General features: G+C 53.5%; 9 protein-coding genes across 9 annotated transcripts; 2 read left to right on the top strand and 7 right to left on the bottom strand.

The window, feature by feature from the left end:
* Positions 1-1,043: 1,043 nt before the first annotated feature.
* On the bottom strand, positions 1,044-2,257 carry ACET3X_005355 (uncharacterized protein; the record flags this gene model as incomplete). The annotated part of the gene is made up of 3 exons (XM_069451551.1): positions 1,044-1,579; positions 1,629-1,681; positions 1,809-2,257. 3 exons carry the CDS (start codon positions 2,255-2,257, stop codon positions 1,044-1,046), a joined length of 1,038 nt encoding a protein of 345 aa, XP_069307399.1.
* A 1,118-nt stretch (positions 2,258-3,375) lies between these two features.
* Positions 3,376-5,715, bottom strand: ACET3X_005354 (uncharacterized protein; the record flags this gene model as incomplete). Its single annotated transcript, XM_069451550.1, has 4 exons — positions 3,376-5,121; positions 5,187-5,282; positions 5,332-5,417; positions 5,466-5,715. 4 exons carry the CDS (start codon positions 5,713-5,715, stop codon positions 3,376-3,378), a joined length of 2,178 nt encoding a protein of 725 aa, XP_069307398.1.
* Positions 5,716-6,509: 794 nt separating this feature from the next.
* Positions 6,510-9,719, bottom strand: ACET3X_005353 (uncharacterized protein; the record flags this gene model as incomplete). Its single annotated transcript, XM_069451548.1, has 3 exons — positions 6,510-7,024; positions 7,075-9,658; positions 9,708-9,719. 3 exons carry the CDS (start codon positions 9,717-9,719, stop codon positions 6,510-6,512), a joined length of 3,111 nt encoding a protein of 1,036 aa, XP_069307397.1.
* A 120-nt stretch (positions 9,720-9,839) lies between these two features.
* On the bottom strand, positions 9,840-11,533 carry ACET3X_005352 (uncharacterized protein; the record flags this gene model as incomplete). Its single annotated transcript, XM_069451547.1, has 6 exons — positions 9,840-9,869; positions 9,930-9,960; positions 10,517-10,704; positions 10,753-10,944; positions 10,997-11,217; positions 11,272-11,533. The coding sequence occupies 6 exons, from the start codon at positions 11,531-11,533 to the stop codon at positions 9,840-9,842; spliced, it is 924 nt and encodes a 307-aa protein (XP_069307396.1).
* Positions 11,534-11,881: 348 nt separating this feature from the next.
* Positions 11,882-12,511, bottom strand: ACET3X_005351 (uncharacterized protein; the record flags this gene model as incomplete). Its single annotated transcript, XM_069451546.1, has 3 exons — positions 11,882-12,038; positions 12,091-12,375; positions 12,465-12,511. The coding sequence occupies 3 exons, from the start codon at positions 12,509-12,511 to the stop codon at positions 11,882-11,884; spliced, it is 489 nt and encodes a 162-aa protein (XP_069307395.1).
* A 210-nt stretch (positions 12,512-12,721) lies between these two features.
* On the top strand, positions 12,722-14,692 carry ACET3X_005350 (uncharacterized protein; the record flags this gene model as incomplete). The annotated part of the gene is made up of 2 exons (XM_069451545.1): positions 12,722-12,845; positions 12,899-14,692. The coding sequence occupies 2 exons, from the start codon at positions 12,722-12,724 to the stop codon at positions 14,527-14,529; spliced, it is 1,755 nt and encodes a 584-aa protein (XP_069307394.1). The 3' UTR covers positions 14,530-14,692.
* An 809-nt stretch (positions 14,693-15,501) lies between these two features.
* On the bottom strand, positions 15,502-17,314 carry ACET3X_005349 (uncharacterized protein; the record flags this gene model as incomplete). Its single annotated transcript, XM_069451544.1, has 3 exons — positions 15,502-16,089; positions 16,143-16,710; positions 16,761-17,314. 3 exons carry the CDS (start codon positions 17,312-17,314, stop codon positions 15,502-15,504), a joined length of 1,710 nt encoding a protein of 569 aa, XP_069307393.1.
* Positions 17,315-18,691: 1,377 nt separating this feature from the next.
* ACET3X_005348 (uncharacterized protein) lies at positions 18,692-19,777 on the bottom strand (the record flags this gene model as incomplete). The annotated part of the gene is made up of 2 exons (XM_069451543.1): positions 18,692-18,723; positions 18,775-19,777. The coding sequence occupies 2 exons, from the start codon at positions 19,775-19,777 to the stop codon at positions 18,692-18,694; spliced, it is 1,035 nt and encodes a 344-aa protein (XP_069307392.1).
* Positions 19,778-20,738: 961 nt separating this feature from the next.
* Positions 20,739-24,430, top strand: ACET3X_005347 (uncharacterized protein; the record flags this gene model as incomplete). Its single annotated transcript, XM_069451542.1, has 2 exons — positions 20,739-20,785; positions 20,839-24,430. The coding sequence occupies 2 exons, from the start codon at positions 20,739-20,741 to the stop codon at positions 24,428-24,430; spliced, it is 3,639 nt and encodes a 1,212-aa protein (XP_069307391.1).
* Between the last annotated feature and the right edge of the window lie 585 nt (positions 24,431-25,015).

Below are 25,015 nucleotides of genomic sequence, written 5' to 3'. Positions count from 1 at the left end.
TTTGATACCCCAGACAACGCAGCGAGCTACGTAGCAGTACACAAGTGCGTGTCGAGTTTCATAATAATAGATACCCATTTCCTGCTGGCGCATATCCAACAAAATCTGGACGATCCCTACTTTGCATAATCACCCTCCCACCTCCAATCTAGATCCCTCTCATACATACCATTCTCTATTACGAACTCTACTTCGCCACACCGCCAGCGACTCCACCGCATAAATATCGAAATGTTTGGTACTTCACGCTAAGCCCATACAGTGGCTGAGCAAGTGCACGCTCTATTTCCAGAAGCCGAGTGGATCCGCCGGCTCCTGTCGCGGGATCATGCTTGTACTACCCCGTGTGGCAGAGCGGGGTTTGAGTTACCCTGGATGGTCAGGCAGGTGGGGTTTCAGACGCTGGAGGTGGAAGTCTAGAATGCGTGGTTAGGGGTGAGGACGGGACGGATGAATGGATTGAGTTGAGTTGGAGATGGTAGATGGCAGTCTGGGACATGTAGGTAGGAATGCTGGATCAGGTGGTCTAACTGGCTGATAGCAGATGAGTATAGGTGTATGGTTGGTAGGGTGTTGTTTCATGTAGTATGAAACATCAAGCTGATGACCACTTCCACCAACCTACCAATACGACCCATCATCACGTGTACGACTTGATTACCATTCAACAACGTACCGCACTGTTTCACAGGATGCAAGACATGACAAATCGCACAACCACAAAGCACCACTGAGAAAAAGCCAATGTATCAGAAATCGTGTTTCATTTCTACAGGCATCTAAGCCGAGGGTGATGTCGACTATCGACAGGCATCCGAGGACCCTGCCAATACCCGAACCCCTGAATGTTCGTTATAGCAAAAAATTCTAAAATCCAGACGCCGGATATGCAAAGAGAAAGTCTGGGTATGTACAACAAAAAAAGCCGGTCGCAGACCTCATCCCCAAAAGTGAAAAACGTGTAAAGAACGAGTGTGTGAATGTAGTTCATGTTTCAACATGAGTCGTTGTCAGCGATGCGTAGAACGAGGTTGGTAGCGCATCTAGTGAACATGGCGGCGGTTGGACCGGCGAGGGCGAGCGATGCGGCCGTGGTAGCCACGCCTGGTAATGCTGCCGTTGGTGCATTGTGTGCCGGAAGCGACTGCTTGCCAGACGACCTCGCCGTTGTTGCAGAGACCGAACTGGTCAGCGCCGTTGCAGACTACAGCGCCGTTCTCAGTGCAAGTGCCCGAGCTACCACCGGCCGAAGGCGTAGAAGGAGTGGAGGGAGTGGCAGGGGAGCCGGTTCCAGCAGGGACGGTCGGTGCGACTGGCGACGGAGCAGTTGGCGAGGCAGTGACGGTAACGAGCGTGGTGGAAGTGCCTGGGACGGTGGGTGCAGCTGAAGGAGCGACAGATGCAGCGCTGGACGCTCCGGGAGCGAAGACGCCGCCACCGTTGGATGGAAGAGGAGATGGCTTGCCGCCAGCAACAGATGTAGGAGCAGCTGAAGGCTGGCCGGCGGCGGGAGTGGTAGGAGCAGCAGAGTACTGGCCATCGTTGGGAGCAGAGGGAGAAGCAGACGGTTGACCGCCAGCTGGTGAAGATGGCTCTGACGGGAGTAGAGCTAGTAGAGCCACAAGTACCAGTAGGATCCTCCAAGTCGTTTGTGGCACCCTTTTCTACGGTGTCACCTGGGCTGGGGAATTTAGTGGCAAAGTTCTGAGGAGATGTGCAACCTTCGCCGATGTTCGCAACAAACATGTCAGGAAGTTCGTTGAAAGCAGAATCATCGCTGGCGCCTCCAGTGACCTCGATGGGCGCACAGTTCATGTACATCTCCGGGCGCTCCAGACATCTTCGAGAACCAAGTCCATGCGAAGGTAGCTTTGCCGTTGGGAATGCTGGCGGGAAGCTCGTAGTTGTACTCCGAAGTTGTGCCATCAACACCAGGGCATCCACCTTCGATTGACTTGATGACCTTGAATTTGGAGTTCTCCGTAGGCTCGGTGTCCATGGTGACACTGAGTTGGCAGGAGCCTCCTCCGTGGACAGCCGTGCCTTTGAACTTGATTGTTTGCTGCTCTCCTACAGCCATCTTATTCATCTCAGATACAGTGAAGCCGAGATTGCTCTTGCAGGGGAATTGAGACTTGGTGATTGGGGCGTTGTCAATCTTGTCTGCACTGTATGGAACAGGAGACTTCATGATCATATGGGCGTTAGCAGTAGCGAAAATGGCCGCCGCCGCCATGATGGTAGATCTGAGAGACATGATGTTGGTGGTAGAAGTGATGATATCGTACAACGACAGGAAATGTAGAAGAATGTGAAGGGAGTGTGAGTGATCTAGCCCAGCTAGTCGCGTAAAAAATGCTGCAATGCAAAGAATGTAGAAGTTGCTGAGAGTGTGTGTTGTGATGAAAAACTATGCTGTGAGGCAAGTGTGATCTCTTATATTTGTGTCACGATCTGCACGGTGGATACAACGTCCATTGTGTACCGCCACCGGGCCCTCCAAAATGCGTATCCTCGAACGATCCTCTAATCAAACGAGCAGTCTGGAGGGCGACAGCGTAAACGCAAGACAAGGTACATGGAAGACGTTGGTGGTCCACCGCGGCGAGCGTCTACGGGATGAAACGGGCGGTCCGGGCATACTGAGGCTCTCAGCCAAGGGAATACTAGAATGGCGTACAGCCGCCGCAGGTACGCTATGCGTCAACGCCCAAGCGGGAAGGCGACGAATACGTGGACTCGAGGATCTCCATGTCTCGGTGTAGGGCCTCAGGAGAGAGGTTTCGTTTCGATGTTGCATCTGGACGACCATTGGTCGAGGCTGGGTCGCTTAGCACGTCGGTAAAAGATTCCGGTCCCCTGTGTTTTATGCTGCGTCGCACCTCGGACTAGACGACCCTCGTCAAACGTGGCCGATTGGTGATCCAATTGCTCTTTCGTGGACGCCAACAACTGTGCGCTCGCTCGCTCCACCACGTCTGCTTCCGAAGCTTGATTTTCCTTGCATCTGCACGGGCTCTGTCACACCTTCTCTTGTATGGCGCACAGGACTGGCTGAGACACAGCGCCAAATGCCGATTACCATTCATGGTGGAGACAGCTCCGACTAACGCTGCCGCTGATGTTTGCTGGCCTGGAGGAATGATCGCATTGTTTGACTGCCCATCTCTATTGATCCATCGATGGTAACCACCATTGTAGACGATCACTTCCTGGATGTCGTACGTTGACTCAGGTGGGGTTGTATAGAGCTGTGTGGACTTGGTGGATTGTCGTAGCCTTCTTCTCATAGAGCATGGTCCACCTCGCGCATAACGGTAAGCTGCTGCGCCACAGTCTGTATCCAGGGCGTCTGGGCCAGACGCAAGCTGCCTTTCAGAAGTACATGCGACCTCTCTCAAGCTTGCGCTTAGGTGTTCCTGCAGCGAACGCAATATGTCCAATATCATCGTTGGCGCATACGTCGCCTACATGCACGTCAACATCTTGAAGCAGCCTTGCCCTTTCCATAGCGTCTAGTGTATTGCCGCCTTTGGGCACGTTGAGATATGGGTTTTCGTAAGTCATGCTTGTGACGAATCCAAACATCTCTGGTCCAAGTGTCCGGCGCTTAAGCATCAGCGAACCAGCACCGACTAAGAATATTGCAAGCGCAGCTATGAGCAACAAACTTAGCCAAGCGAAGTTGCAGATGTATATTTCGTGTGTTTTACTTATTGTGGCGTTTGTTGTTGCTCCGACGAAGAATATTCCCCGGTTGTAGGTCGCCAGACTGAAAGGCCGGTACCAGTCAGTGTAAGTAGTGTTCTGAGTGGTTGTGTTTTGAGATAGATAGACGTTGACATCGTTGACTGGTAACGTGTCGAGACCAAAAGCAGAAGAGTTGCTCTGTGGAAGGTTCCCAAGATATGCATTCGGTGCAATGGTGAGTTGATAGTAAGTGTTGAGAACCAGAGCCAGCCGATTCGCAAACACTTCGGGGCTTAGTTCCGATAAGTTTACCCAACCCGAGTTCATCTCCAGATTCGAAGTAGGTGAGGCTAGCTGGAAAGACGTTGTGTTGTAGATAAACTGCTCAGTTGGGTTGGAGCCCCTGGACCACGCGAAGGCTTTTGGGAAAGCAGCTAGTGCCAATTGCGCGATCAAAATGTGATCGAATGGGGTGACATGTGTATCTCGCATGTCCGATTGGGAAGGACGCACCTTGACAGCAGCACAAGAGTCGTTCTTGCACTTCACCACCGTCTCTGTATGACTCTGGCCAAGGGAGCAGTTGGCGATACTCAGAGTAGTGTTGCCAGTTGGTCCCACTCCAAAGCTTGAGGCGTATGTCAGCTTCCGCTTAGGATATTCTCGGCCAGCCCTCGATGCGTTGACATAACCAGCGAATGCGTCGAAGCGGCCGTCTCCATCATCACCTCCCTGGGTAAGAGGGAGATCAGTCTGGATAAAGAAGGTTGATTTTTTCCCTCCAGCGACGCCGGAGTAGCCCCAAGGATTATTCTCCTGCGACATGTTCTGCCATATCTGGCCTGGAACAATCTTTTCGAGCTCTGGGTAGTCGGTTTTGTTCTCCACTGTACGCAATACCCATGGCTCACATTCCACAGTAAGTTGAGTGGTCTCCAGACTGAAGCTTCCATCTCGATCCTTGGGACGACCCATGACAGGTATACCGACTAAAGAGACGTATCCCTCGGGGCGCCGTGTAGTCGAATTGAGATTGGTCCACTCTTCTTTGCTAACCTCGCGGGCTTCCATATAAGGTATCTTCACGTTGCCCCAGGTATCTTCTGGTCCCTTCTTGACTTGCTCAGAACCCATCAAGGCGGCAGCGTACAATGCTTCGACTTGGCTCAGGCTTCCATCCATTTCGACATAAGCGCCGCTATCCATCGCCCACGCGGCACTGCCAGGACCAGTCGAGAGATAACGGAGGGGAGAGAAAGTTTCTGTTGTACGAGTGGACCTGCTCATCAGACGGAGTGACGCTTGGCCACCCAATGGAGACATGGTCCAGAGAAAGAGCAGGTTCACACCAACAAGGGTTAGCCGTCGCATTAGTAGCTGACTCTCTATTGTTCCCCACACAGACTGGCTGGCCATGAGTAGTTCAAGAGTCTAACAAGGTAATTAGTTGCTGGAACCCGGGGAGCACCATGTATCTCAAAAATGATCTGGCTTACGCTAAGTTTGGTACCTTTTTCCGCCAGGTATCTTGCGATCATCTTCATGCTACGGCCGCTTATCGCCGCGAACATGATGGGAAACAAAGTTGGGCCCTTATTTCGTTAGCCGATCACAGAAACTTTGTCCGCGAAAGCTACTAACAAGCTGGATAGCTGCCGTGACCTTAGATGCAAACGCATTACCGGCGACGGGTCTTCCGTTAAGTGTAATCACTGCTACACCGAGCACTGCAGAATTTTAGCAATTGTATACTTGACTTCCAGTTGTCAACGTACGAATGAAGTATACGGGAAGCAATACAAGGATGACATCTCCAACGAAATACAGATACGAAATCCAATTGCGCTGCTTCAGTTTTTGTGCTTCTTCCGGCCAACTTGACATCCGTGTAACAGTTGCTTCGATCGATTTCGATTTCGACTCCGACTCTGCTTGAGGCTCATCTGGCCTGTCTGGACGGTGGTCTGTTGAGTCCAGACCATGCTGTCGAAACGGACTCCAGCGCGAAATGTTGCTGACTTTCATGTTGTTGCTGTCAATTCCGTGGGATGAGCGACTACGGTAGGTAGGTACGGTACCTTACGTTGAGGTGAGGCTGATAGTTCGCACACAGCGAACGACGCCTCTTTTGCCTGTGCAGGTACCCCATCTATTGCGGCGTAGTCCCATAGCGAATCCTCTACCTGGGCGCTAAACACACTTTCCACATTTTCCCCCTGATTTAGGAGCGCGCTTCCCGAAGCGTGCGTTGCTGGCGAATCGGTTGGTGGGGTGAAACTCGAAGCGCTTGGGCGGGTCCGTAGCAACTCCAGACTGGGAAACCGCCATCAATCACGCGGGCGTATCGGAGTTCAAGCCATGGTGCTTGAGGGAACGATGGGAGTCTCGGGTCGGGACGAGGCGAGATTAGGACGATGCATACCTCAATGATGCTGCTGCCGTGTTGGTGTAGGTCAGTCAGGATTGAAGCTGAAGCGTGGGGGCCGAAAGTGCAGGCGCGACCTTATCGCGTACTATCGCGTCCTTTGAGGGGTGCCTCACCACCATCTCCACCAAAGGCACTGGAACATACCAGCAGAGTCAAATACTGCGGAATTAAGTGTACACAGTGATCAAAAATATGTTTTGTAATGAGGCTCCACTACGAAATGCGAGCTAGCTGCTGGGGGTTATCACGGAAATCAAACTCGATGCCAATCCTTTAGGCGCCCGCTACGATGCAGAATGATGCCGCTTTCATGATGGACAGATATTACGCCAAACCCGCTGATAAATCCCACCTCCACCCTGTTCTCTGAGTCCCGACTAGGAGCTACAGCCTAACCTCGGCTTGCAAGCATGCGGTCCACGAATTGGACGTAGAAGTTACGCCATTCCTTCTCTTTTTTGGGTCCCTCGAATGAGCCGGCAAGAGTGCGCAGGTACTGGTCCGCGCCATCGTCGCCCACTCCCATGCCACTGAGATCGCTCTTGAGGCGATCTACATAGGACTCGCCGACTTTCTTGATGATTTCGCGTTGCAGATTGGCAGCCTCAAATAGAACCTGCTTGGCCTGCGCATCTTTCGAGTTGAACCCTGGCGATGCCGGTATCGACCATGCTAACGGGGAGAACTTATCCACAACGTAGCTGTCGAAACCCGGTAACGGCGCTTGAGCGGTGTCGGGAGATGTGGGTGTAGCGTTCGCGCCGGGCCCAACCTTGTCAGGCCCGCCCCACACTGAGATCATGCGAATAAGCACAAAGATAGCAAGGCGTGCGGTAGGGTAATCGTGTGTGTCGCGAGCGAATGTCTCAATGGATGAGATGATAGGCTCGAAAGTTGCTTGATTCGCTGGATGATATTAGCGGTGTTACTATATCTGATCGATGACCTAGACTTACCGTTGCTGACGAACACAGATCCGAGACCCTGGTTGAGAACCACGACAATGAAGTTCAGGTACTCTCGGCGAAGCTCAGCCAGCTGGATCTCGTCATCTGTGCCCGAGGGGACGACCGCCAATGCTGTGAATATGCGTTGCAATACTGGACTCATCACGGTGTCCAGAATACCAGCGATCTCTGATTTGAAAGTGAAGATAACCTGGCCTAGGACTTTGAGGAACGTGCTGATCTCATCCATAGAGGAACTGAGTGACAGAAGTCCTTCAATCCAAGATGGGAGTTGTTGCAGCAGACGCGAGCCAAGAACAGCAATCATTCGTGAGAAAGCAAATCGCGCAGCGTGGCGAATAGAACCAGAAGAGTTGAGCGATTCGACAGCTACGAGAATAGCCTCGGATGCTTTCACAAACTCTTCCGCCACCTCACTCTGTGGTACGGCGCTGTTGTTGTTCGATGGCACCCAGTCAGAGTAGCCTCGAGCTAGCGTGCCTATGGCCATGATAATGTGGTGGATCTGAAGTATAGCACGCTCATCACCATTCCTCGCCTGAGGAAGGGTTTGTTGCATGTCGTTGAAGAGAGGACTCATGATAGTCTGTGCGTAGAGCTTCTTGTTCTCCACAGAAACAGTGTTGGACGAGGCGATGCAGCCGACGGCTTCGAAAAGGTATAATTGCGAGTTGAAAAGTGCATCTGCCGACTGGTCTTCCTCGTCGGACGACATCTCGTCTTCAGAAGTATCAGGGAGCTCAGCCTTGATTGTAAGCAAGTCTCCAACCGCCTGGATGATGTCGTAGGATACGTTGCCTAGTTGGGCTCGTAGATGCTTGACTAAGCGTTGGAACAGATACCAAGATCGCGAGCGGACCTTGACATGCTGGCTGTGGGTAAGATTGACAAAGTTCTCGAGGACCTTGGGAATGAGGTTAGGATTCTGTTCGAAGAACTGATAGTAACGAACGCAGATCTCCATGTACTGTAGCTGAACTGCAGGGTGTGGATAGTTTGCTAGACCAGATTCAACCATGCTGTTCATCATGGTCACAAGCTGCTGAGCTGCAGCAGACGATGGCTCGCGTTTCGCATACAGCCCTTGGTTCCTGACGGCCAATTCTCCGAACAAGTACATTTCATACAGAGCAAGTTCCAGATCGCGCCAGTTGAGCGACTGATCTCCCTGAGATAGGCGTCCGAACGTCCCGTTGACTAAACGGCTGAGAGTCTCGATGTAATAAGGCTCGTCAATGGCGGTCACGGTCTGTTGCAAGACATGTAGGCGTCTCCGGAGATCAAGAAACTCTGCCTCATCTGTCTGGTCACCTTCCTCACCCCACGAGGCTGTCTCGTCGTATTTCATCTTTGCAATGATCGCATCCAGGACGGGCGGTAGTACGGCGGCGTACTGGGGAGGAATCGAACCTGACTTCTTTTGCAATTTGCGAAGGAACGTGAGGAGATCAGTGAGAGAGGGGATGACAGTCGAACAGACTTCGTCGTATTGGTCGGCGAAGAAACGTAAAAGATAGGGCGTGAAGATGCGAATGAGATCGTCTGCGCGTTGCCGGATGTGTTCTTCGACGGCTTCGTTCTCTAGAATCTTTACGATATCGAATACGATGTTATTTACGAGCTTAGCGACGGTCTCGGCAAGATCATTATCGTAATTTGAGCTGTTGAAGTCGGCCAAAGCTGGGCTGCTGATGAGCTGACCAACGACTTCGGACAAGTTCAGGAAAGTGATCAGTTCAATCTTGTCCGCTGGACTCATTTTCTTTCCGACAATTTCTGAGAAAGTATCGATTGCAGCATCGCGCACTTTTCCAGCGGCGCTCTCGGGATCGCCGATGCCTTGCTGACCCGCCATTTCCAGGAAGGTTGTGATCATGGCTTGGTTGACGATCAAGTTGATGTCTGTCCAGCTAACCCAGCGCCCAATGGTCCTCAGACACATCTCCACGAGATTCAAGTCTGTCTCCCTCCACTTCGCGAGTATTTCCTGCCAGGATAACGAGATCTTCTGCGCGTCTCGTTGTCGAATAAGGTCCTTCAATTCTGTGTTGCGCTTCTTCTCGTCGTCTGGCCGGGCGACCAACTGGTCGGCAATCTCATCGTGAACCTGACCGAGCATACGCAGATACAGCAAAGTCGTCGCTGTGTTGACGTTCCCGATGGTGGACTGGTCGCCAGCCAAGGCCCGGAAGTCGTCGAAGAAGGACTGCCATGAGGTAGGGTATAGTGCTACAAAAAGATAAGTAACGGTCTGCATGAGCTTGTTCTGGATATGGCTCGTGTCTGCAGCTCCACTGCCTGGCACGTAGGATCCGTGGATATAACCCATCAGGGTGTCCTTGATGTATGCAAGACTCTGCTCATCGAGACGGTGTTCTTGGATAGCATTGTTTACGAGTTCGAGGGAAGTGTGGCGAACGAAATCGGTTGGACGAGGGTCGCGCGCGAAGAGTGTGAGGGCAGCTTGCCATGCGGAGCCTTCGGCGCGGAGCTGGTTCAGGTATTCGATGGCCTGGCCGCGCAGCTCCTGGCTCGACGTCGGGTTCGCCGCGATTTGTATGGCATTCTCGACCTTCAGAATCGTGAGTGCATGACCAGAGAAAGCGAGTAATCATGCGTACCTGGTCCTCCATTTCCTCGTGTGTTCAGAGCTGATCAAGCAGCGTTGAGTCACAGCTTGCGTTGTCAATGTGGTTGAGGCTACGAAGGGTACATCGGACGTGATGGAGTAGAACAAGGACTAGATTGGCGTGCTACCGAATCATGGAGCAAAGCGCGGGAGACTGCATCGTGGAAGCGTTACAGCGGTGAAGGCAGAGGCGGGGCACGAGGGGCTGACGTACGGCGTGTGCAAGGGTTTGTGCGTGAAAGAAACTACGGTCAGAGCTTTAGGTCCGGTGCTCTACGCAACTAGATTCGCTGCAGAAAAAAAGCAAAGTGGTTCTGCGTCTTTGTGGAGGCGTGGGAAGCAAAAACAGCTGTGCAATGACTGAAGTGGCAGCGCCAAGAGCCCATGGTGGGATGTTCGCACGCCCAATTTGATCGAGTGACACGTGCGCACGACATTTTGATCTCGAGATGGCGGCGTACTCGGTGAATATTTCACCGACACCGTAGACATGTTCACAAGACAGTGCAAAGTTTCGCAGCATTCATATACATTGCGTTATGAATCAACGATGCACATGATATGTATTCTTCACCACCGCTCAATGTCAGGGCCCATCACGTCCATGTTTCCATAAATTATACACAGAAGTCTGGTGCCGAGGAGAGTGCGCATCAACTGGAATTGTAATCACCAATAAGGCAGCAAGACTTTGCAGCACATGTACATATTCTGTTATGTTCTATAATCTCTCTTTGATACCCGAGCCGCTTCTGTCGCAGTGAGCAGTCTGTTGTGATAATAGTCGTCAAGTCGACTTACTACGCATTCAGATGCTTCGCTGCCCACTCGACGTGGTCGTCAGCGAATGTAGCCATGAAGTAGTAGCTGTGGTCGTAGTCGGGCTGCATGCGTAGTTGAATGCCCTTGTCATTGCCAGATTCCTTGGCTGCCTTGACGAAGTTCTCTGGAAGCAGTTGGCCTTGCTTGTAGAAGTTGTCTCCAGTGCCCTGGCCTAGTCAGTAACTTACGTCAACACTGTCTTTTGGTATACGCACCACATCGATGAGCACCTCCAGAGGACCCTTCCACTGCTTTACCAGCTCGGACGCGTCGTGCTCTTTCCACTTTTGTTGCTGGTCTTCGCCAAAGTATCCCTTGAATGCCTTCTGACCCCATGGGCAGTTGATGGGATTGGCTATGGGTGCGAATGCGGAGACGGACTTGTACATGCCGGGGTTCTTGAGGAACTATTGGCGATGGTTAGTGAGATCTTTCGTGACAAGTTTACGGTATACCGACCAGTGTCAATGCGCCGTGGCCACCCATGCTGTGCCCTGTGATGCTGACTTTGCTGGAGTCGAGTTCTTTGAAAGAGGAGAATAAGGCTTCAGGAAGCTCCTTGGTGATGTAGGAGTACATCTTGTAGCCCTTTGACCAGGGGTCCTTGGTAGCGTCGACGTAAAAGCCTGCGCCGGATCCAAAGTCGTACGCATCATCTTCACCTTCGATCTGGAGACCTCCTAGCCATTGGGTTAGTTGGGTACTCGTGACTTGGTTTCATGGAAAAGACGCACTTGGCGATGTGTCGGGGTACACGATGGCAATGCCGTGTTTAGCTGCGCCGTGCTGGAAGAAGCCCTTCTCGGAGCAGTTGTTGCCAGTACATGTGAGCCCAGAGAGGTAGAACAGAACGGGGACCTTGGCTCCGGATTTGAGTGCTTGCGGGGGGAGGAACATGTTGAGCTCCATGTCTGTGTTTGTGCTCTCGGACTTGTGCTTCAGCTTGAGAAGCTTGCCCCCGAAGGAGGCGATAGTCCCTGTGGTTTCGAAAGACATGTTGAACAGTGTGGAATAGCGGGAGAAGCGTGTAGGAGGCTGAAATGCAGATACAAGTCGAGGGGCCCTTGGAAGTTTTGTGAGCAGGCGCATGGGGTGACGTTGTGCCTGGAATTAGTGCGGGGACAAATAGCTATGTCAAGCTACCCCACCTTCCTCTAGACTTTTGGCTTGTTACAGGAATGTTATCCGCGGATCCGCACATGCAACGGACAAGGCTTGGAGTTAACGGAGATCGGGTGAGATTCGGGATATAATTGCGCAACCACTTAGAGACTCCTTTCGCCGATGTGCCCCATATTTAGCCAAACAAAACTCCTTATCAGATGCAACCAAACACGCCATACCTCATGTCAGAAGCTCTTCGCAAGTCCAGTCCTCGTAGTAGCCATCAGGCAGATACCGCCGTACAACGAGCGGGATCTTCTTCTCCTGCAGCTCTTTCGCGGCAATCTGCAGAGGGTCGGTCATGCCTTCCACGTCAATCAACACCGGAGCGTTACCACTGCAACATCGTTAGTCCTTGCGTGCATTCCTTCCGTCTGGTTGTAGCCTACCTGATCTGGAGCGCCCTTGTGCCCAAGACACGCGCCTTCTCGTACTTTGTCATGTATGGAGTGGTTGTGCGCTTGTCGTTGGGAACCTTCTTGTCCTTTTCGCTCGTGACTGTGTTCTTGGATGCTTCTTTGGCAGCAGCAGCCGCGTTGGCATCGCCTGATACTACTACGTTGTCGTCGTTGGGTTCGGCGTTGTCTGGGTCTTCACCACCGCCGGGCTGGTCGTCTTCGTCGTCCATGAGATCGGGCTCGGCTTCCTCGTCGAACTCGATGAGAGGCTCGTCGCTGTTGATGTTAGAGCGAGTTGAGATATTCTCTTCCATGCTTCAAGTAGTGCACCTGGCAAAGGAAGCGTAGGGATGGAATCCACATACACATCACCGGCGCCGCCATCGTAGTCGTCACCGCCGTAGTCGGACATTTTGCAGTCGATATGAAGTTTACGCGTAGATATGTCTTGTGGGGGTTTGTGGAGGATTACGCGTGGAAGATGGGGTGCACTGCGTATGCCTGATGCGATGCGACGGTAAAGAAAGTTCGCGATCAGAAATCGCAGGGGTCGGCGTCGGCGTCGGCGTTAGCGCAAGAACTCTTGGCATCCGAAAAATACAGTGGAGCTCGAATTTCGCCCATGGTTCTCCGCATCCATGAGCCGACTGTCGTAAACAACTCGCAAGCTGTAGGCATTGCCATGGCTCCGAAACGAAAGCTCACAGAGGAGAGTGTTCCAGTGTTGCAGAAGAGGTCTCGCAAAGGTACAGCAACCCGGCCACCATGACGTTATTACTAAAGGCTAACATTCCCGGAGGTGCTGCGGACAAGACTGCCGAGCACGACTATGCTTCAGACGATTCTGCTGATTACCAGGTCAACTATACCGATAATGGCACGTTGAGGGCTGAGAGCGAGGCCCGTCGCGCTTGGAATTACGTGTGCCCAACCTGCTCGCAACGCTTCAACCGACCATGCCGTCTCGAGACGCACATGCGAAGCCACAACAAGGAGCGCCCGTTCGTCTGTACCGAACCCGGCTGCGACAAGACGTTTCCACGGAAAGACCACTTGCAGCGCCACCTGAAGAACGCCCATAGTGACCCGGCAACCGAGCGAACCTTTACATGCGATTGGCACGGCTGTGGCAAGAGTTTCACGTCCAACGGCAGGCTCCAGAGGCACCGAGACGTTCACGAGTCCAAGTTCTACTGTACCGACTTTCCCCCTTGCAATGAAGCGTTCAGGAAGGCCAAGGCGTTGGAGGCACATGTCAAGAGCCAGCACCTGGACGTTAAGCCCTACACTTGCTCCCGTATGGACGAAGCGACGGGCGAGAGATGCACAAGTGGCTTTCAGACTGAGGGAGCACTACAACGGCATATGGAAAGGGCACACGCATACACGCAGGAACAGGGCCACTTCTGCATGCTATGCCTAACTGCTGCGGAACCGGAAACAATGCAGACCGAATCTGGCGAAACGCTCACTGTCCCAGCGCAACTTCCGTCGTTCGCTACGAAAGAAGAGCTCGTGGCGCATACGACAGAGTGCCACCCACCCGTGTGTACAGAGTGCGGCCAGAAGTTCAAGTCTGCATCCAATCTAAAAACGCACGTCGACACTGTACATGGCGACCCACGAGAACAATCGCAGTATGCTTGCCCCAGGCTAGGCTGTGAGAGTGTCTTCAACCGGAAGCACAACCTCACCGTCCACATTCAGACCGTCCACGATAAAGAATTCAAGTATTCGTGTACATCGGACGCCCTGCAGAACTCAAAACACGCAGATCTGAAAGGATGGAACGGAGAGAATGCATGCGGCGCTTCCTTCAAAGCCAAGTCGTCTCTCGATCAGCACGTACGGACACATCACCTCGGTCTCGGTAACCGCAAACAGTTGCGAAAGGCTGCAAAGTCAAAGAAGAAGCCGGAACCCTCGATGCTGACCATGCTTACTGGTGTTGGCTACGAACAAGGCCGAGAGATCCCCTGTTTGGTCAAGACATGCGAGTACCGCTTCTACATGGACCGTGACCTACGTCGTCATCTGCTCGCCGAGCACAATATCCCCGAGGATGAGATTGAGGAGATGATCCAAGAGCGTGATGCCATTAGTGGAGGACAGTTCTGGATTGGCGGTTTCGACGACTCAATGAACATGTTCGACTCTGTCACGCCAAGCATGCCAGAGACGCCGGTTCCATATTTCGTGGAAGGCAACACGTCCATGCTGCCTTACCCTGATCCCAAGGGCATGGGTGCACACCATGGCTTCTTCGATCAGCAGTTCGACCAGCTCTCACTTCTAAAGGACGACCAGGAGATGGATGTCGCCATGGGTTTGGATCATCTGCCACCGCCCATGGATGCCCAGGAGGGTCTGCAGTGGGATATGCTAGCTCCAGTCGAGCAGTATAACAGCGATCTTACTCGGGGCGGCTGAGAACATATCGTCAGCCGCGACTGCCGCAAGACTGGCGTCAAAAGCTGATTGGCATTTCGGGAGGCTGTTTTAACGATAACCAATGATGTTTCTACGAGTTACGATTTAGCATGATACCCATGTAGCAAATTTTCATCCAGCTACTCGCAATTCTCTTCTGCCGCTGTTACATGAATGCCATGAATTCTTCCTACACCTCATAACGTTATGCCAAAATAAATTGAGTATCCTCTGCACACGCTTATAAGAACCAATCCTCACACCATGACATAAGAAACGCCTATTTCCTGTTTCGGCCCACTTCTCGCCAAGCCGTCGATTGCAGTGAACGATGTTCGTTCGCCATTTAATCGCCGTAGGGCGCGGGAAAATGCTCCGCAAGGGTCGGCGAGCAGTTCCGAGCGACTGGTGTGCTAACACTAGTCCTGTCTAGACTACCACACCACCACCACCTCGCCTCGTACAGTAGCAGCTTATGCAGAACAGTCTGGAGCTTGGGCCGCCTGCACCCCCCACCTACAACATGTCCCCAGTTGTCGGGCTGAGCGTTGTTTCGTACCCAAAAGTCTGGGTCGCTAGTCGACGACTGGGACTTGGGAAGGTGGTGTAGTGATTTCAAGCTTCATCGTCGATAAAGTCTCAATAACATTAACTATCTAGCTATCCAACCAAACAAGATTTTGGTCTGTTACATGCGAAACCCAGCATATGATATCAGAGGAAAGAATGGTAATCGAAAAAATGTGTATTCGTATGCGCAAAGGGGTATATAGTCGCGAAGATACAAACCCGCCCATGCAGCAAAGAATGGAACTTGATTCCATGTCGGCGTCCACGCCCGATTAACGCCACGCTGTGAAATGATGATAGAAAGGATGACGACGCCCAGAATGGAGCAGGTTCGGTGACCCTTAAAAGTGGAACCTGGGAAAGAATATACACGGGGCTCTGAGAGGAGGCCATGTCGCAACCTCAAGCCACAGTCTTGACGTATCGAGCAAGCGAACTCGCTTCGGGTATGGAAATGACATGATCCGCTTTGCGAGACGGCCAGTCCTCATGTTCAAGTTCCGCCGTCAGGGTCGTGTTGTGTTGTGCTTCCCAGTCTCGTCGCCACATCTCGAATTTGAGATCCCACCTTTGCAACAGCCTTTTTCGTCTTACTTCGATGACTGCGTCAAGTCTCTCCAGCTCTTTCTGATATTCGGCCTCTTTCCTAGCCTTTTCCTCTTCATGATCTACACGCAGTTGCTGCAGCTCTGCTTCCTGCGCTTCTACCCTTCGTTTTGTGTCCAGCTCTTGCCTAGCCCGTAAAACATTAATAGCACTCGCGTGTTTTCTTGGGAGATCTTGTTGGATCAGTCGTTGGCGATCCAGCTTCTTGAAATCTTCTTCTGACACGGTATGCGCGCGCTCCTGGTCGTCTCTTGTACCCAAACAGTAAGCCTCGATATACTTTAATGCCGTTGCTACGTTTTGCGTTTCCTGCGATTGCGCCGTCAGGAGGTCGTGTTCAGCGAGGAGTTGCCGCTCTTCTAGCCGCTCGAGGTCCTCAATGTGCTGCAGAGGTTTAGTCGTCTGATGTTTATCACGATATTTCAATCCACACATACCTTTTCCATTCGCTCCTCCCTGTTGATCCTGTACTGCGCTTCTAGAAGCACCATGGTGCACCGATGGTATGTTGATAGGGCTTTTCTTTGGTTGCACTCGAAAGAGGAAACACGTTCAAACTGCTCTTTCTGTTGTGTCCTGAAGCTCTTGAAAGCCTCATTCGCCAACGCAGAGTCAATCTTGATCGTCTCATGCCGGGGGCGTCTGGATGGGACTTGTGCCAAGGTAGGAGGGTTTTCTGAACACGCAAGGTCCTTGATTGGATGTAGCGGGGCGGCAGTTGATATTGCGATCTCGCAGAAGCCAGAGTCGCGGAAAGCAGAGTCGGGCATATCAACAGCATCGTCTATAGCAAGCCCAATCTCTTCTTTCGTCTGGATAGTCTCCAACACTGAGCGCGGTATCGCGCTTCCGCAGCACTCAGGCGTAGCCTGTGAGCCTCTCTTTGACGCTTCCTGTATATGCGCGCGGATATCGTAGTCAGACAACGTGTGACCGCACGCCAGCTTTGCGCCTCGAGGCTTGCTGTGGTGTCCGTGGTGTGAGGTCGACGTAGTGCAAGTGCTACTGGAAAGACTTTAGTAAGAGGGCTGCAATATTCACTGACCCTAACATACCCCGTGTCTCTTCGAAACATGGAGAAGATGGCTGAGCTACGTTTCTTCCGTGAGTGCGCTCGCCGTGACGATGCTGAGCTAGAGCCGACAGAAGGAGTGACGGAAAGTGTCGACGATTGTCTTGACTTGAAGTCCGATTCGGGACGTTCAGTGACCATTCGAGGGCTCTCGATGATCGGTGAAGGCTGTGGATGCGATGGGGGCGCTCTCTTTGTGGATGGGCCGTCGCTGGAGAAGAGATGGTCTTTTGAAGTTCGGGAAGGCGCCGAGGTGAAGCTTGTTGACTGTGTTTCCTGGGAGTGAATTGAGCGCGAGCTCCTCTGGTCGCTGTCCAACGTCATAGTCGACATGGCACGAGAGATTGTTTTGGGCCGGGGTACGAAGCGATAAGGATCCGGGATACCGGATTCGCGAGCAAGCAGTACCAACTCGGCGTCGAGATGGTCTTCACTTTGATTCATAGGCAGGCCCAGGGCTTCGGAGAGATAGACAGCATCGTCGAATATGGGAGCCGTGCCGAGGGCAACGGTTTCGTCCCATGTGCGGTCGGGCATTGCGCCGGAGCGCGCATGCACTTGCCTGTGGGTTGACGTCGAGAGATGGCTACCAAGACATGCGGGCGGCGGCGAAAGGGTCGTGTCTCTTTGCGTAGGGCAGAGGCGTCCGAGGCGCAAGGGACGGCACACACACACAATCTCGGGCGACTAACGGAAGGGTGCAGCAGATACAGGGCGGATCAGGCGTCGAGGACGCAGGTCGGTGTGAGAGCGTGGTTGACATACGGATGGAAGGAGAGGGCGCTAGTGGGATGCAGGACGCCCACACGCCCACTCTGCAGCAGGTGGATCATCGTCTGCTGATGGTACATTTCATGTCGCTTGCATGCCATCCCACTCGCCAACCTCCAAGATGTCATCTTTTCAAGGCCGCTAACGACTTTGCGCCCGTCAAACTAACGCAGCTATCCGGCCGATGTTGCGCCGTTCTTTTCGTCATGTCGCACTTGCCAGCTCTCGCTGCGCCAATGGGCCACCCTAGTGACGATCTAACAACCGTTGATATCACCTCGGGCCTGTCTTGGACGTGGCATGCATAAGTCGGCGCCTGCCAACTGTCTTTCTACAGCTCACGGCGCTGTAGCCGCAGTACCTATCCGATAGCTTACCAAGACGTATAGCTTCGGCATTGTTGCTTAGTGCCCACCCGTTCCGGCGTCAAGACGGGTCGCGCTCATGTACAGACTAGCGGCGGAACATTGGGGGACATCCTTGAGTGACCGGTCATGTGTACTTTCTTTGCGACGTTGGTGACACGGCGCAAGGTCTTTTTGCAGACAGCAAGCAGCCGTAAATGTGGATAACCGCGTAGTTTGGTTTCATCCCACTCTCGATCGCACCGTCGCCTTGATCAATGACGCATGTGATGGTGATGGTGGGCGTGTACTCCTATTGAACAAAAGCAGATGCGCACCCGTCACAGCACCCCGATGAGGATGTGTTCGAATTTAGAAAAGAGCAAAGGGCTGTCCATTTCGAGCATCCTTAAGCGACCATGTATCAACCCGCATGTTGTACATATGCAGCCAAGGCATGCAAGTAAAGATCGGGTAGTGCACAGACGTGGATCGGGCTGCTGGATACGATATTTAGACCCCACACACTCGGAATGAACGCCTTCAGAGTATTGCACGTGAAAGGAAAATAAGCATCATTAATAGTGACTTAACCGGCCTGCTCATGACGTAATAGTGTTCATGGGAGCGTAGGTACAAAAGGAACAAACGATAAAAGAAAAGTATAGATACAAGTGAAAAGAAAGCGTGCAACGTTGTATACAACAACTTGTCTACCGGGACGATGCCAGACCGAGCTGGCGACGATGCCCCTTGTCTTCCTGAACGCCGAAACATGCCACAAGATTGAAGCGCAGATCTATCCAGAAATGAGTACCCAGAGTAAAAAGACTGCACCTTGTTAGCTTGCTACTCATGCGTGGGAGACGGGGAGACACGTACAAATCATTAGCACGCCAAACATCTTTGCAACGAGCCACCTGTTGCCCTGCACACGGCTCCAGTACTTCATCAGTTCGCGCTGGGCACCCTCGACATTGTCTACAACGTCCTCGGTGTTGGCGTCGATACGCTGGATCTGCTCTCCTTGTTCAGACACCATCTGGGCAAGCTGACTGAAGATGCCTCCTAGCTCTTGGATCGTAGACTCTATCGACTCAATTGCCCGTCCTCTCTCTTGAATGTATGCGTTCTGGGGCTGAGCTTCTTCCATTAGCAGCAATTGTGCATCCGACTGGGGACCGCCTCGTGTCAGGGCTGACGACCCGGAGGGCTCGAGCGAGAGCAGATCTTGCTGTACTGCGCCGGTGTTGCGGCCAAAACCTCCGGGCGATCGGCCTCGCTGGGGTGTTTGGTATAGTGGGGAGTCGGTCCTCCCTGGCTCGAGGCTGGCGTGGGATTGCTGGGCGGCGGTTGACAGGAATTGTTCGGTGCGCGAGCGCGACGCCTGCATGTTCTTCGTCCGTACTTCGAGAACATCCTTGAAGTTCATGCCCACGTTTTGTAGCTTGTCTTTTAGCAGCCCCACGACATTGCTGTTGTGCTCTCCCTCCTGATCCACGCCGGGTTTCGACTTTGGGTGTTGCTTGGCATTCATCTGCTGGAGGGCCTGCACCTGGCCTGACAGGGCAGTCATATCCTGCTTGATGACAAAAGTGAGCTCGTCAAACTCGACGGGCCGATCGTCGAAAAGCGTCTTGCGCTTGGCGAGCTGTGAGAGGCGTTCGAGTTTCTGCATGGTGCTTGCAACACCCCGGGCAACGTCTGCAGCATTGCGCGCAAACTCTGAGCGCTGACGCCGCGGATTGGCATTTGCCTGGGCCTTCTCTTGCTGTGTGAGGAGCGACTGCCGTTGCGCGCCCGTCTTGGATTGCGCCTGCCGTCGCTGAGCCTGTGCAAGGATAGAGCGGAACTCCTCGGTGCGGTCTTGTATCGATACGGCCATGGCGACGGTTTGTTGTGTTGTGGATGGGCGGAAAAGGGGAGGCGCACACCACCTGTCGGCTGAGCAGCGAGGCGGGGCGGATGCAGATGCGCTGCAAAGGCGGAAATTGCACTAAGCCAAACGACGGATGTGCGCTCAGTCGCTGGAATGCTCAAGCGACGTCTTCTTGTAGTGGCAGGACAGCAATGGCGAGGCCGAAGGGTGTTCTGGTGCGACGCGGAGGTCTGCCCGTTTGCGTGGCGTCGGGGAAATGACTGCGGTCACTGATTTCGCCTCTAGCGCTGAATGGGTTCTGGGGGATGCACACGTGCGTGCTGGTGGATCGGGTTGTCTGTGGGGGAGTCGAGCAGCAAAAAAGTCGGATATGTTGATGGTTGAGGGTTGAGGCACGGGCTGGGGTGAATGAATTGGGGAACATCAACGTGGTTAGTTCCCAGAGCGGGCGGGTCCCAACTTAGGGCTGTCGTCTGCGCCACACCTGACGGGGCTGCACACATGCACGCAAGCACCGCAGAGTGTGATGGTCAAGCCGCGCGGACAAATGGCACTGCGACGAGAGTACTGGACTGTAGCTTCACTGCACTCGTGCTCCCTCGCTCTACTCTCTCCAACTTTACTTGTGGGCGGGTATGTGTCTTGGTCTCATTTCAGGTCGGGCCTTCAGCACGCACAGCAGGTGACGTTATCCCGGAAGCTTGGTCGAACCCACTGCGAGTCCCTCCCGCCTTGCTCCAGCCACGCTGTCTATCACCATCGCTCCGGCTGTCAACCACCAACCCCCCTTCAGTGCTGCAATCGCGCACCACCGAGCCAGCACCTTTGCCGCAGTGTGTGCATCTGTAGACGTCCTCGAACCTCCCCGGATTGCATGCGCTGTAGGATATAGCCGGCTTTGGGCTCCGCCCTTGTAGAGCTAGAGTGGTGTGCATATCCTATACCACGACTCTGATACCACTCCAGCATGTCCGGTCCGTTCCGCTTCCAGGCCGAAGAGGCCAGGTCACCACTGTACGTGGCAATTATACATATGCAGTGTGCACTCGTAGACTGACTCGTGTTAGCGACCGGAGCGCGTCGCCCTTCTCCGCAGGCCAGCCCGTGTCCTTCAAGACCAACGTCAATCGTGCCAAAACGAAGAAGTGGGTGCAGGCCAAGAAGAACGCCTACGACGGCGACGACTGGGGTGACTACGACGAGTACGACGAGTACGGCGTCAACCAGGAGCCGCAACAGCCACAAGCGCCGGCGCAGCGATACTACGCCCAGCGTGTAGAGCAGCCATCGCGCAGCTTCACCGATCCCTCCCAGCAGGCGCCTCTCCCAAGAGGGCGAAGGAATTCCTTTGAGCACGGCGAGGAACAGCGTGCCTTTTCCTCAACGATACCACACCCCCAGCACAATTACGGCCAGCAGCATGAGGAGCCCCGGATACAGACAAACGTTGGCGGCTATGGCCAGAGTTACGACACAGGAGACAGAGGCGACTTCAGCCCTTCTGCTGTGCCCCCGCCCCTTCAGACTCGCATATCACAGGTCCCTGCCGATTTCACTCCACCCATCAACACCCAGTTCCCTCCTCGCAAGAGCAGCATAGGCCAGGGGGACATGCCAGCGCCCACTTCCCCGCGATCTCGCCAGGGCAGTCAAGACAAGCCGCTGCCTTTTGTCAGGCCAGCGGACATCTACAAGCGGCATGAGGAGGAGCGCCAACGGGCTTCAATGGAATCGTCGCGACCAAGTCTGGACTCCCTGTCTTCCCCGACACGGGACAACATCGCCTCTCCCACAGAAGGTGGAAGATCACTGCAGCCCATGGAAACCGTTGCTGAGCGCAAGAGCGAGTACTATCTGCCTGATGACGATGCAACAGCTCCGCACCAAGACAACTCGCAAGTCCAGCAAGACCTGTCTCTCGTGTCACACCAGGATGACCAGGGTCTACGGTCTGTTGTCGACCAAGCCTTCACTCGCGCCGACGAAAGCCGCTCGGTTCCGCCGACGCCCATATCCAACGACAACGATTCGAGTTCGGACCTGTTGAGAAGCAATACTGGGAGCACTTCAGGAATCAGCCCAATCATGAGCCGCGTACCTAGCTCTGCAGCGTCAGCGTTGAGGAACCGTAACCAGGCGGAAGGCGATACGCCCGCTATTGCAGAAGAACCTAGTGAGACTACAACGCCCGTCACCCAGCCAACATCCGCAAACGTCATCGAGCCAATGCACCACGTTCCACGGAAACCTTCGCCAGGTCACACTCGCAACTTCTCCAACTCATCTGTTCCGCGCAGCGGTCTTGCTACGCCCACACGCGGTGACAGTCCTGCCCGTTCGCCTGTCTTAGCACCGAGCAGGGACGTACCGGAACCAGAATCCGCTCTTGTTACGACAGAAAGCAACGACACGTCCGACGAGATGGAAGGCGGCCTCAAAGGTCCATCCTCTGCGTACGCTACTCGCGAAGCAGACATCGCCACTGCTGCGAGAAACGGTCCAGTCAGTGGTGCGCCCGAACTCGGTGCAGCAGAGCTTCGGTCACAAGACACCTTCCTGGAGTCGCACAATGCGCAAAACCCGGTCGACGATGTTTTGCCGCGCGATCGCTCCGAGTCTCCAAGCAAAGGCCGTGTGCAAGCGTTGGCCGGTAAGTTTGGAGAGGTAGCTTCGTCAAGACGTGGCTCCACACAGTCCAACCGCTCAAGGAACAGCGTTCAGTCGTGGGAACGGAGCAATGACAACTCACGTGCGGGGTCTCCAACCAAGGCTACTCATTCAAGACACAGCAGTCCTGTCAAGGAATTCCGCCCTCATCTTCCAGGCCAGTGGGAATCGTACACAACCACGGCTATGACACCCTCCGATCATGGTGAGCAAGATCGCGGATTGAGCCTCGACACCAATGGCTCAAACTCACTGAACAAATCTGACCTCACGCCAACAACGCCCAAGCATTCAGCCGCTGGGGTATCTGCAGCGGAATCGGACACGACCGATCCGATTGCTGCACTGAGAAATGCCGGAGCCGCAATGGTCAATTCTATACGCACATCCCTAGGAGCCGATGACAACACATCCGACAACCAACAACAGCACGAAGGTCGTACCGACCGTAGCAACGTTTACCTCCCAAGACCCCTTCAGTTGGATCGTACAATTACTAGCAACTCAAGTGCACCACCCACTCCCCCTGCAAAGGATACACCGGAGTCAGAACTCCCACCACCGGCGCCATTGAAGGATCGATCCCAACAGTCCTTCCAGAGTCAGTCTAATCGACCAACTCTTGACCCCCAGTTGAGTACCGATCCGTCAGCCGAAGACCAAGAAAGCGACCGTTTGCGCAAGGAGATTGTCGCAAGCCTCAGCCCGTTCATGGCTCCGGCGTCACCGGCTAGTGAAGCCAATCGAGCCTCGCTTGGGCCCGTTAGCTCTGACGCGAATCGTGCCAGCTCTATACTACCGAGTGAGTATGATACTTACTGGGCGGAAGAAGACCGCGCTTCTCGTCGATCTTCGCAGGAGGGTGACCAAAATCCTAAAGAGCAGCCGTCTGGAAAAACAGTAACTTTTCTACCGCAGTCCGAGGAGCCGACGAAACCCGTGATACTCAACCGATTCAGCTGGGAGGCAAGCAACTCGCAATTACAAACACCAGACGAGCAAGCGCAGGATGTGCCGACAGCAGATCCTACAAAAGCATCAACAGTAGCCGCAGTATCCTCTCCGGTTGAGCAAGCTGTAGCTCAAGAACGCCAGGAGTCACCTGAGCCTCTTCCCGACTCATACTTTGGTCCAGATCACACTTTCACGGTTACTAAGCCGGATCCTGTTAGTTCTACTGACATGCCGCCGCAACCTTCTTCTCCGCCTCTTGACCATGCACGCTCACTTACTAGCCTAATCACTAGTCCTTCACGAGACGAATCACGCTCGCCGGGACTCCATGTTGTCAACACGGAGCTTAACCCAGAAGCCGTGGATCTCCCTCCACGCTTGAGTGCGGATCATGAGCCATCACCGACACTCAAAGAGCCAGACTTGAGTGAAAAACAACAACTGGAGCAGCCCATGCAACATCCTGCCACTCTGCCTCCCAATAGAGATCCTCCAACGCCCATTGCTGTGCAAGACTCTTCACCCATGTCGCCAACTACAGACAAGCCTCTAGGCGCTCGAGAGATTGCAACACTGGCTACAGCTGCTGAGCGGATTGATGCCTACAATGCAACCCGAGAGTACTGGGCGAAGTATGATCATGGTCTTAATGACTGGTTACGCTCTGCGCTCGAAGCGAACCCTGATCTTGCCATTCAAAGCTATCCAGTGCAGCGAGCCCCGACAAGTTCTGCACGTCATAGGCATACTGGCTCTCTGGCCCTATTTGGCAAGCTTGGAGGATCAAGCAGCCACGATGTGAGCACTGAGCAGCATAATAATGCTAGTGTGCCAGTCCCCACGACCTCAAGCTCTCCCACTGCTGCTGCACCCTCTAGCTCAGGATTTGGTGGACGAATAGCAAATCAACAGATGCAGCTCAAGGGCAAGGACCTGCTTCATACTGCCAACGTATTAGGTGGGAAGGGCATGACCAGTGCCAAAGGATTGTTTGCAAAAGGCAAGAGTCGCTTCGGCCGCGAAAAGGTAGACAAATGATCTCTTCTATCCATTTCTTTACAGAGTATGCGACGACGATGTCTATACAACCTTTTCTTTGGCCCATGGACTACGGCGGGTGATTGGATGGAATTGCATGGACATCGAATGCGGCGTTTATGACCTTGTTGGGGCGTTTTCGTTTCTTTGCCATTGACGACCGTAATCCTCGCCTGTAGCCCCATAATCATCTGAACGTAATCCCAAGTCTGAATCCGGGTCGGCTCGGCTTTTCTAGAGTAGCGTTTCTTTGCTGATGTGATGCATGAATCAGGCTTCTCATGCCCGGGCCGACTCCGCGCCTTCTTCCCGCGAAGCATCCGAAGAACCCGAACTTGTGATACGGAGATCAAGGGCGTCGACAGGACTGAATTTGATACGTTCAAAAACAGAGAAGGACAATGAAAAGAGGGAGGAAACCTCAAACGAAGAAAAGAAAAAGCGTCGGTTCTCGTTCTCGTCACAATTTCGCCGTGCCAGTCGCTCCAGAAGCAGACCGAGCAGTGTAGCTTTACCGAAAGATACCCCATCGATCTTTAGTTCGACACCCAAGACCTCGCCTCCCCGGGAACTCCATCACTATTT

The sequence above is a fragment of the Alternaria dauci genome, chromosome 4, assembly GCF_042100115.1.
Source record: "Alternaria dauci strain A2016 chromosome 4, whole genome shotgun sequence".
Lineage (NCBI taxonomy): Eukaryota > Fungi > Ascomycota > Dothideomycetes > Pleosporales > Pleosporaceae > Alternaria > Alternaria dauci.
Note: the sequence above shows the minus strand (reverse complement) of the source record. Positions and strands in the feature narration are given on the sequence as shown.